General features: G+C 43.8%; 1 protein-coding gene across 1 annotated transcript in view; it reads right to left on the bottom strand.

Moving 5' to 3' along the window:
• PTPRT (protein tyrosine phosphatase receptor type T) overlaps positions 1-12,507 on the bottom strand; it is a 143,008-nt gene that overhangs the window by 78,217 nt on the left and 52,284 nt on the right. The window contains 3 exon segments of the mRNA XM_015881395.1: positions 2,763-2,799; positions 10,562-10,757; positions 10,759-10,833. Coding sequence (XP_015736881.1) covers positions 2,763-2,799; positions 10,562-10,757; positions 10,759-10,833 — 308 coding nt within the window.

Here is a 12,507-nt window from a genome sequence, read left to right as displayed (position 1 = left end):
ATCAGCCAAGCCAATTTCAGCCTAACTCCAAGACATTCATTTTCCTTGCTGTTACAGAGGACACCGCTCTGGTATCCCTGCTACAGCTCAGAACATTTAGTTGGAGGCACACTCAAGACTTGCTCCTTCCATCCTCAGAAAGACAACGATTAGGCAAATACAGGGCAATGCCACTAAAGGTAATCAAACTAATGGGTAGACAGAAGCTGACACAGATGCAACAGGTCAAACAGAACATCCCAACAATGAGTTGTTGGCCACGTCACAACATTATTACAGATTTGTGACTGTCTCTGTCTATTGCCACCCTCAGCAGAGATGGGGAGATGTGAAATCCCTCTTCAGGAGCTTGGATGGATGTAGAGTGGCTGAGCCTTTCTGTCCACAAAGAGTTAATGTAGATTGAATTCAGCCCTATAACATATGGAAATCTTCAACTATGGCAAATCTCCAAACCACAGAACCACTGTTTAGCTTTGGTTCAGCTGCCCATACATCACAGGTGCCAGCAATGGACTGTAAATAGACTGTTAAATGATAAAGACTATGAATTCACTTGTGGTGCTACACTGCTTGTGTGCTGAAGCCAATACTGTATGTTTAAAAAGCCAAAAGTGGCATAAAGTAGCCACAGCTACATTGCAGTGTCCTTGCCAATGGTCAGGCATTGAGAAATACAAAATTGCACATCACAGAGCAAGGACAAGGAAAAAAAAAAAAAAAAAACAAGGAAAAAAGAATTTCCACATTCCATGTATACAAAACAAGACGTGCCTATAAATCAAAAGCAATATCCATCGAGATAGTAATAAACACTAGTGCTACCATAATTTTTTGCCCTTTCCCATTCACGTCAATCAAGAAAAAGCCTAAAGTGTAAGATGACCAAAAAGCTCTCGGCATCCCCTGGCTTTACCCATCTCTCTGATCTCTCTTATCAACTTAATATTAAGAAGAGGTCACTTTTTAAAAGGAGCAGGCATTCAGAGCATCAGAGTAAAGGCAGCCTGCCGATTCTTCTTGGTGACCCAACAGGTTAACACAAATTAAATCCATTTGCAGAAGGCAGCTCAGGGTCAAACACATGAATCTTTGCAGCAGTACTCAAATCAGGCAGTGCAAACCAAGAGAACACAGAAGAATGGGGCTTTTTGAGCTACGAAGGTGTTTCTATTTGAACAATAATCACAGAGCAAATATACTTCTAGTTGGCACGACATCTAATTTAACATTTTTCTTCTAACACCAAAAATAGGAACCACTGAAGTAGAAGAAACTCTAGGATTCCAAAACTGAATCAACCTAATTTCTCTGAGCTGATGAAGAGACCTCCAGTCATGCTCTGGGAAAACCCAGGGGAGACTCATTTCATCCAAACATCACCCACACCTGCTCTGTATCTTTCTACCACCACAAGGCCAAAGGAAGATGTGGATATCCACGAGGGTCACACCACTACCCATGGGCTAAAAAAACTGCAGGGGAACAGATGGGAGATTGGAGACTCGAGACACAGAATCGTTTGCTAGCACCAGAGAATGCAATATTATTATATTGAGCATATTAACACAGGAACACTTAAATAGGAAACAACGGGAGGATTCAGGGTCCACCAGAGCCACAGATGAAGGAGGGAAGGGGAGAAATGTCTCTTCCTTGGCTGCCAGTGGTGACACAACTCCTTACAGCCCTGCCAACCTGCAGCACCAGCTCTCTGACAGCAGCTGCAGGTAGGAACCCTGTGCAGCACCTGCACCTCACACCCTTAAAGAAAAGCAGCTGTGGGTTTCTGCCCATTTCTTTTCAACTTCAGGATGACTGCACAGGCAGTAATGGAGTTATTCCATGTTACAACAAAGCAGCAAAGCAAGGGCACAGGATGCCTTCCTGAGCGTTAGAAAAGGAGAGTTACCTCCAGCATGGCCCATGGCAATAACCCTACCATTTCCTTACAACCCATTTTGAGACCAGATATGTGTTGAGGAAGACTTTTTACAGCTACTCAGTTTGTGTTACAAGTAAATTGCTTTACTGACACCATTGCTGGCAAAGTATCCCCCCTGGGGTGACTTCGAAGTCCTTAGAAGAGTTGTTAAAAGCAGCTCTAAACTCGAAGTAGTAACCCAGACATTGTCATCATTGGTTCCCCAAGAGCCACATTTTGTGAAGCATCCTGGGGATCAAAGCACTGCATCTTAACATCGTGCTAAATCATTTGTATCGGGTTTGCTCAGTGATGATGTTAGGTCTATTCTGAACTTAATGCGATGAAAATAAGAAATATTCACCACTAGTTCTATGCATTATACCATGGAAATGGTGTGATGTAGGAATTGTGCCCCACTGCGTTCAAGGTCAGGTTCTTCAAAACCCATTAAAAGTCAGGTTTGCATGAGATCTCCTTTTACTTATCTCCTCTACGCAGTTACAGAGAGAATGAACTTAGTAGGAAGCTTTTTCAATCACATTCTGCCAATAGCAAGAGCAGTCCTCAGGGCAGGAAAGCTGTTGATAGAACAAGGGAAAGCAGAAAACACAAAGAGAGAGACCCAGTCTTGAAAAACAACAGGGCCTACACATAGAGCGAAGTGGTTCTGGAAACTCTCATTCTATCTTTGATATCTTCCTTAAGAAAACCAAAACTGTTTAAAAAGAAGCTTCTCCCCAAATAGTAACTGCAGTAACTGTAATCTAGTTGTGTCACCACTGCAGCTTTTGTGTTACTGGTGCTGCGCTTTGCAAGGAAAGGAAACCCAACGTACCTTTAGTTGCCAGCCGGACACAGTTGATTTTTGTTTCCTGGAAAAAATCAAGAAAGAAAGAAAGAAAAGAAAAACATCAAGGTGTGTAATTGTCCTATCCGCAATAAATGCATTTCTTACCAAAAGGCAGTAAAACAAATGAGCATTTTTCTTACGCTTCATCTCTGAAAGTACCACCAACTGTTTGAATGGCACCAAACACTCCATACTAATGGGTCTGCAATACAGCTGCTTCCCTGACTGCTGGGAAGTCGCGTGTTTTTCCATACTCAACGTGGGTTACAGGCACCACGTAACTGCCTGATTTACTAATAGAATTTACCAGCTAAATGGCCTGTTCTGTGGTAGGCAGACAAGCTTTGGGTCAAAAGTACATGCAACTGTACATCCAATTTTCACGCACCATTACCGCATATTTTGCAAATTGGGTATTTATTTAAACACATGGCAAACAGACACCTAAGCAGCCATTGGAATATTTCAGCATATTCCAGCCCTCTGATATGTATGTGAAGCAGAACAGCATGTTGTACGGCTACTTCTGCCAAATGAGCCATTCAAACACAACCCTGAGCACCGCAGCTTTTCATTGCAGAGCTGGGATAAAACCCAACACTTTTGTTCAGTGCACCTCGGAGTCCTCAGATCTGTGTAAACAGGAGCTTGGAGCTGAGCAGCAGCGTTGTGTTCTTTGGCTTAGCTAAAGGCTCAGATACAGCAGCACTTCCATCGAAAACAAACCCTGGTATCCCAATGTCTCCTTCATCCACAGCCCTTACTGGCAGGGATTGCTCTGCATGATGTGTGATCATCATACCAAATCTTCTGTGTTCCTCTGCTTAAGAAACTTTGTCAGACAGTAATCTGCTGCAGGGTGTTCTTAGCACTTTATGACTTTACATGCTCTTGTGCATGTCTCAGGTGTAATGAATACTGCATAAATTACTGCGTGTGATAATGCCACATTAATATGGATGCTGCCTGGCTCTGGAAACAACAAATGCACTGCTTAGCAGCCTGCTCCATCCTTAAGCAGTTCAATGGAGGCTGTACAGAAAATGTATTTCATCTGCAACGATCCCTCCTCAGCTGCAGCACTGCCCATGGGAAGGGGAAAACTGCAGACACCATGCAGGGAAACACAGCACCAGCTCACCCTGCTCCCTTTTCATGCCCTCACTGAACTGTTCCTTATTCCAGTAAACCCGAGGTATCTCGGTGCACAAACTTCTCTCGCCCACAAAGAGCTGCTCTGCACATCTTGTACAACTGCTGGCACCACAAAGCCAACAGAGCTGCAGAGCACTGCTGCACGGCCATCGCTGCCTCCTGTATAATCAGCCTGAATTGCCAGCTATTCTGGAAACCAACAATCTCTATTTACTAGCGATGTTATATAAGGCAGGAAAAACACAGTTTTATTTTCAGAGCACAGCCTCAGCGGATAATGTAGGGAGTCAGAAGACATCTGATGCACTTCACAATCTACGCAAAGATGACCTGGAAAATCAGCAATGACGAGTGAAACATAATTGATATCCAGATAGTACTGCTGCAGGCTAAAAGTAGGTGGACACTGGCACACACTGCATGCACTTGTGAGACATTCTCCTGTGCATCTGTTGCTTTCTGCCAGCTCTGAAGTGCAACAAAAGGCTGGAGAAATTAGTGCAGAGAAGAGGTGAGAAAACAAAACCCCCAAATCTTGTTAACAATGCTGTAATTGATCTCATTGAGCATGTGCATATTCCCGCACGTTGCCCTCCCCACGGGGTAATTTGAGAAGACAGGATGCAGTGTGTTCTGTTTGCATTTACATCTACTAATTTAGCCCAGACAATTGTAGTTATTAGAAGACAGTGATCAGACACTGCCAAAAGCAAGGGCAATCAATCACCAGAGGAACAAGACATCTGGACTTCATTTCAAATGGTGCCTTCCGAGGAGAAAAACATAAAAGAAACCTGCACAGCCACCAGGCATCAGCTACTAGGGATGCTGGAGCCTAAAGACAGCAGCTCAGTCCTTACTCCTGATGAGGGCTGATTATTCCTTTGATTTCCATTGACCACCTCATTGATCAACCCACTGCTCCTCTCTTTGATGTCTCACAAAAAAAAAATGAGACCTCCTTCCATTACTGTATTTTTCTTTGATTAATGCTGACAATCGTTCGCCTGAACTCCTTTGTCAATACACAGAATACATAGTTCTTCTCTAAACAGTGAAACCATTTGTCCATAATCACATCTGCTTTCTGAAAAAAAACTTCTGGATTCAGATGAGGTGTTTACCAGTGTAAAGATGTTTCTGCTTAACCAACAGCAAAAGAGAATAAATACCCCACATGCGGATGGCTTGAAGGCATTACAAGAAAAATAATGAAACAAAAAACTTAAAATAACCAATTTCCCTAAATTTCAGTCTCCTGGTTGTATCCATGTGCTCTTTCGAGTACTCTGATACAGGAATCCCATTCTATTGTACCACAGAAGCATTCCAAACCCAACCACAGACATGATCAGAGCTCCCACCAGCTGCAGTAAGATGTCTGCTTTGTACTATGGCCACAGGCACACAAATAACCCAGCCTAAGATCCCAGCATCACTGCTGCTTTGTGCTCCGGGCACTGCCAGGCTATGCTATCACAGACTACGTTCAAGCAGTAAGAGAACAATGCAGGGATGCTTTAACCTAGACCCTGGTACAGGACAACTGTTTCATTTCAAGGCTACATCCACACACCAGGAGCCTGTTCTGGTATCACAATGAATTATCCTTCTTTTTAACAGTCTTTCCTTTACAAAGCAAGCAAGCTGATGCCATCCACTCATTATTTAGGCTCCAAAATGGGCATTTCACTGAAGTGCACCGGATGATTATAAGACAGGTTCCTCCTTTGTTTTAGTACTTGGATGGGAACAATTTTCTGCAGAAAGGATCTACGAGGGCAGGAGGACATATGTTTATGTGACAGCTGCATCTTCACAACCTAAAAGGCCAAATGATTTTTTTTCCTTTTATATTAAAATGACAGCTTGCTGTTTACAGACTATGAACAATAAAATAAGCGGAGCTTTTTCATCCATCTGTTTTCACACCCATCTTTTCTTTCTTTTTTCTCTCCCTTTCCTTTACTCTGATTATGACCCTGCATTAGTTAAACAGTGCAGCACCTGTGTACCTGCTGCCCCCAGTCACCAGACAGACCCACCTGGGGACAGGCAGATTTAACTCCTGCTGCTGCAAAGTCAGGTAACCACCAACCTCCCACTTGGCACCAGCCATAGCACTTCATGTCCCAAGCCTGTACTGAGCACACTTGTAGGCAGCTTCATCCCATGGGATAGGAACTGCCCTTCCATCCTCTGAAAATCCTAAGGAACTTTCTGCTGTTGTTCTTCAGTTTTTCCCCATGCGTCTCCTTGTTATTCCACCAAGACCACTTGTTTGCTGTCCTTAAAATGAATGACATGCACAGAGTGTGCAGAGTCTATGGACTCCCCTGTAATTTCTACTGCTTGTACTCCAGGAGGCTCAGCTAAATACAGTATTGACTTTCCTATTATCGGCTATTTTTAGTATCTGTGTTATCTCGAGAAGTGAGCTTTAACAAAGTGGTTCAGGCTTTTATTATTTACAACAGAAAGTGATTTCAAGGATATTTCATTTATTCAGTATCTGTATCTCCCAAACTTGAGGCTGACTAGATGATTTTATTCATACCATGAATAGGAATACCAGTGCTCAGGTTCATGTCTTCTGGCTCAGGAAGGCCAGCCAGACATGGAAACAAGGGCTTACCAAGAGTGAAGTGTATCCACAGCTGCTTTACTGCTGCCCAGGAGCACCAGCACGACAGTAACTAGCAGTAAACATCACTGAACAAAATGGTACAGCTGGAATCACAGAACACTGAGGTCCTCACAGCTGTTTGTTTGCAAAACCAATGCAGGCAGCTTTAGTAGCACACTGGCTTTCATAATAAGGCTTCTGCTGAAGTGAGGTACATCAATGGCTCTTTGTGAGCCATCTCCACGAGGACTAAAGTCACTTTCCTACTGGCAGCTCTGTCCACACCTCCAAAATCTTCCTTAACTATGTGAGCAGACATGTTAGCAACCAGGAATCCAGCCTGAAATCCCCAGATAATAATGAGCTGCCCGACTGTGCATGTAGTACAAGTCATTAGAGAGGAAAAAAAAATCAATGAGAAACTCTGTAGAGTCCATCATTCCTTCAAAAATAATATTCTCATTGATTCCTGTGCTGCCACTTTTCACAAAGCTGGCCTGAACACATCATTCACCTGTTGGGACCACCAGGCTGCTGCAGGAGCAGCTGGCAGCATCCCCCACATCATCTCCAGCTGTGCCACAAAGCCTCCTGCCTCATCTCCCATTTAGAGGAAAAATGGCCAAGGGTTATTGATTGAAACTGTGCCATTACAGCTTTCATTTTAACTCAATGACGTAAAGCACAGCAGCAACAGAAAGGATTTTTAGGAAGCTCTGTTTTCTGAGCTGCTCAGAAGTTCAGACAGCATCCCAGGAGCCAAGGAATTCTCCCCTCCTGAGCGGGTTTGCTGATCACTAACTGGGCACCACCAGCAACGGTGGGCTGGATAAAGAACCTGGGGACAACAAAATCTGCAATATTTAACTCTGATTATTAATTCTGCATAAGGATAATATCACCACCCAGGCCGTACCTTTCAGAAGCACCACAGCGCTGTATTTCAGAGAGGCTTCTACACACCGAGAAAGCATCATGCTCTGCCAGCAGCCATCTGTAGCAGGTGGCACCAGGACAACCAGCAAATGTCACTTATCTACCTGGCTGGGACGGCAGGCATGAAGCTCCTGCCAGAGCACAGCAAAGCCAGTTGTCTGCTCTTCCCTCTGTGTCAGTTCTTGCACTAGCTGTCCCTACCAGATGATCAGTAACTAATTGTGTTTCTCAACTGGCCGGTTATAAAACCTGGAGCTTTTGTTTTCTTTTTATATCTTCCCCCCACCTCCCCCTGTTAAACTTTGACACCTTTCAGTTCAGCATCTGGCTTTTCAACTATCCCTAGGAGGAAAATCCACACAGTTCGGAAGCATGAACAGAATGTTCTGTTCATACCCTTGTCTGGAAGCAGTACCAGGCTGACCAAGCTTCACACAACAGCCCACAGAACTCATCAAGATAGCCAGAGCTATCTTACTCCAGCTGTCAAAAAACAAGAGCCACACTGCACAAGAGAAGGCAGCAAAGCTCGAGATCTGATTTTGAAGCAATTTGCTGCGCTTGTTTTGCATCCAGCTGTTAATTATGTCCCTTTCAATGCAACAATCGCGGCTAATGGCTACAGAGCCGACAAGAACACCAAATGAGCACAACCCTCCACATACAGAGGAGATGTAAAATAACAATGCAGAATTCCTCTACCATCACTACCTCCTCCTAATCAAGCTTTTTGACCAAACACAGAATGTTTCCTCAAATTAAGCTCCCCCTGGAGCCCTCCGTTTCTAAAGAAGACGTTATGGTTCACTGCACGAAGGCTTCTCATCGCAAGTTCCAGGTGTGCAAACGAAGTTTCATTGTTCCAGATCTGTCAGTGATTAATGAAACTATAGAATGTCCTAATTAAAAAATGAGCGGCGATGCTCTGTTAAGTTTTTCATGTGCGAAGGAACATAAGGCTGGATTGTAATTGTGCTAAATTGTTACTGCCTCAGATATTCTGCAGATGTGCCTTATCCAAAAATGCCTTCCTGCAGCCATAATTTTTGGTAGGCTTCGTGAAGACCACCGCGCTGCCTCAGGCTGTTGATAGAAACGAACACCCAGAACTCTTAAAAACAAATTATACTTGCAAACAGTTCTGGGTATGAAAGAAAACATTTACAGCTGCAAAACCTCAGAGGCAAATCAAACCCTAACATTTGAAATGCGTGCCTTAAGGATTCTATCAGGGCAAAACAAGTTCCATGGCTACTCACTTAAAATCCATATTCCACTCCTGGACAATTCACCTATGTCTTTTACTAGCAACACTGCACTTTGAGGATACATAAGCACATAATGTGCTAATGTAAATTATTAATACGAGGCATTTGCTTGCTCAGACATGAATTCAATGCTTCTCATGCCTCCACAAGCTATGGATTGCTGCATACAGACCTTCTGGATTACTTCTTTCTGAAAGGCCTTTTAGTTTCCTTTCTGAGCAGCCCAAGTAATACCTACTTTTTTGAGTACTGAGCTCCAGAGCTCCAGAAAAAGCAGGAGCTGCACATTACTGCTGCCTTACTCCAGAACACCAAGGAAAGCCCACATTTCCATGCTTATTACCCAGTTATGGCATATTAGATTGTACTTGAGCAAATAAAAGTTTCTTCCATCCCTGGGGACCCATTCACTAGCAATTAACTATCACATAAGGGGGAACTAACTAGACACAGAGAAAGATATACATATATTTCACAATTTCCTTTATAGAGCCAAATCTAAAATTGAATTAATTGACGAGTGCTGAATGGAAACTGTAGCAACTAGAAGGGAAAGCAAGGTGAAAAGCAGCACAGTACTGAAGAGATTTGTGCTTGTCAGCCACACTCTGCAGAATGGTGATAAATGAAGGCAGTAAAACAGCATGACACGTTGAGAACCTTCAGTGGCATTGCCAGCCTGTTAAAGGACGGACAGTCCTCTGTGATGCACGCCTCCGTTTTGGGTATCACAGTCACTATCCCAGGTGGAGATCAAAGCCTTTACCATTCATCTGTGATTGATTTTTCTAATTTTGTTCTTTCAGAGGCGATGTATTAGAGAACGTGTAAAAGTTGGATTCAGGAAAGCAATGGCAAAAATACTAAAAACACCCCCCTAGCTAACTTCTTGACTGTGTGTCAATGCTGTAAGTCTCCACAGGAAGCTGGAGTAACCTGTAACATGTATGTGATAACCAAAAGCAACTGGGGAAGTCAGGGGCAGAGCAGCCCTTAGCAAATGACTACTTAAGATTGGGTCTGAGGCCATAGCACCAGTCAGCGAAAACAACTGCCCAGTAGGAAGACTGGAAGAGGACATTAGGTCACAAACTACCTTCAGAAGAATTAAGAGGGAAAGAGCCCTCCAGTTTCCTATGAGTGGATCTGTTGGGGCATGATGTGTGTGGTATTTGAGTCTGAAAAAGGGGCAGACTACGTTTTCCATGCAGTCTCCCCAGTTTAAATTTGATATCAGAAAATAACTATATATTAAAAAATACAGTCTATTATATCCAAAAGGAGTAAGAAAGACAGGCACAAAGTTCCCTTTGCCATAAAACTTGCATTTTGTCAAGGTGAAAATCTCACCACACTGCTAAACTACGGCATGACCAAATGCAACTACCAGTAACCCCAACTTAATCGCTTTTGGTAGTTCTCATCTCATCTCTCCTCTAAAATCACTGTGAACTGACGATTGCAAGGATGTAACAATTACATCTTAAAAGGGACAACAGCCTCTATTCAGACATTAATACAATAAAACGATAACAAACAATCCACTTCATACACCACATGCCAACATATGCCCTTTCCATCGCTTGGCACCCCCCTACAACGTTTCTCAAGCTGATACGCAAATGGCCAGAAGAAAGTTGAGTGAAGGACAAGTAGTGGCATGTATAACTCCCATTAGATTTCTGCAAGAAAGTGATAATCTGCAATTAAACTGTCACTTGATGGAGAAGGGAGGAGAAAGAGAGGGAGGCTAGAGGTAGACATATAGCACAGATACAGGCAATGTTCTCTGCACTTACGCCATTTGCCTTGCTAAGAGCCTGGAAGTATATGCTGTAGCTTTTCAGGGGAGAAAGAGGAGCATTCCAGTAGCCATTGTAGGGTCTTTGTTGTCACCCACAGTGAGGGCTGTGTGACAGGCAGGTGATGGGCTTCAGCTCGGCTGCGAAGTAGTGAGGTGAGTCAAGGCTGGAGGCGTTCTTGTAGCTCACTGGATGGAGAAGCATTCATGATGTCTGCAGCTCTGCGAGCTTTCTGTAGCTTCTCCTCCTTGACAACGAGTTGATAGACACTGGGAGAAGAGGGGAGAGAGGAAGGTAAGACTAGAGTCCCAAAATCCTTAAACATAAAGAGCATTTCCAACAGTGAAGTATACAGCAAAGTAACAAAACACTGTTACATTAGGTGAGATAGCAAACAGCTTCTGGCACACCAATAACAGAGGCAATGGCTGCTGTAAGCTGCTTCTAAAGTAAGGTGCTGCTTCATTTGCTCTATTGCTTTAGCAGAATTACACCTTTGTGAACAAGTCAGAACAGATCTCAGTCATGCCACGCTTCAGAAAGGAAGTACCTACTACAGGATCCAGTCAGTAACAGGTTTCTAATGTACTGAACATTCCCTCCATTCCAGCCACCGAGTGAAACATGAAGACTTTGCTTGGCAAAGAGATGACTGCAGTAGAGGGGAGCATCCACAGAAGCAGAACTACCAGCTCTGTTTTGGATAGTTTCAGGGTGCAGGAACCAGTTTAGATGACTGGAAAAGATTCTAAGACTGCCATACATCCTGGATGAAAAGGTCTCTAGCAGTGATTCCTGCTGGCAAGTCTCCTCCTACCTTGCATCACTGAAAGGTGTGCTTGCAGAGCAGCATACGTGGTAGGTGGCTTCATCTCTCTCCCAGTCATTTTTGTTTCAGGAAACAACAACTCTTGATACTCTTTCTAGCTCTATGAAACCCTAATCCTTTTTGATTCACGCTAAGCCTTTGCCTTGTATGACATGTAATAGCAACCTTGTCATTTCTAGCTTGCTATTCCAGGCTCAAGGAGGTTGCATTCAAATGCACTGGGCTTGTTTTTTTCCCTATTTTGTTGTATTTTTTTCCCTCTCTCTCTTTCCAAAGACAGTTAACAAAGCCCTTTAGTTCAATGCTGCTCCAGCTGCGGCAGGTTTAGTGCCTGCTTAACATTACTCACCCCTTTGACAAAGAGAGATAGCGCTGCAGTCATTTCACTTTTTGTCAGGATATTCACAGCGCTGCCCTCACCTGCCTGTGTCGGGGCTGCTCTTTGTTTACCTGGACAGGGGAGATCGATTAGAAGATTGGAGGCAGCCAGCAGCAGATCCCTGTCCCTGCTTTCACAGGCTCATTTCTGCAAGAAGACTGCTCAGGAAATCATCTCGCAGAGCAGCAGCTCATCAGCGCTTCTGTGGAGCAAAGTTCTGGCCCTTCCCACAGACAGGAGGCAAAACAAAACCGAGTTCATGTTCAGAACATATTACTACTCCAGGGCTGCAGGTACTTGGCACGCTCCGTGGTGAGAGTGAAGCAATGAGCACAGCAGGGCCAGGCCCAAAGGCAAATCATCATTACCAATATGACCGATGGATGAATTGCTTGCTATTAAAACTGTCCTTATGCAGGATGGTACTCACATTTGCTAATGCAGCAGGAGCACCCAGACATATGGACACAGCTTTCAATGACATCCTGGCAAGCACTTTGGAAGGCTCTCCTCAATCCTATTGCTCACTGGAGGCTTTAATAGAATATTTTAAACTTCTCTGGTATTTCCTTGCTGATTTCTAAAACAAATAAGCACGTTCCCAGCAACACTTCAGGGATTACCATTGAGGACACAGTAGCAGCTTTAAGCAGAAGTGTGTTTAACTTCAACCTCAAGCTCAGCTGCAGAGTTGTAGTTTGCCTTTGGGGACACTGCTCGCTAACAGACTATATG

Source organism: Coturnix japonica, chromosome 20, assembly GCF_001577835.2.
Source record: "Coturnix japonica isolate 7356 chromosome 20, Coturnix japonica 2.1, whole genome shotgun sequence".
Taxonomy (NCBI): domain Eukaryota; kingdom Metazoa; phylum Chordata; class Aves; order Galliformes; family Phasianidae; genus Coturnix; species Coturnix japonica.
The sequence above is the reverse complement of the archived record's forward strand: the minus strand, read 5'-3'. Positions and strand labels throughout refer to the sequence as shown.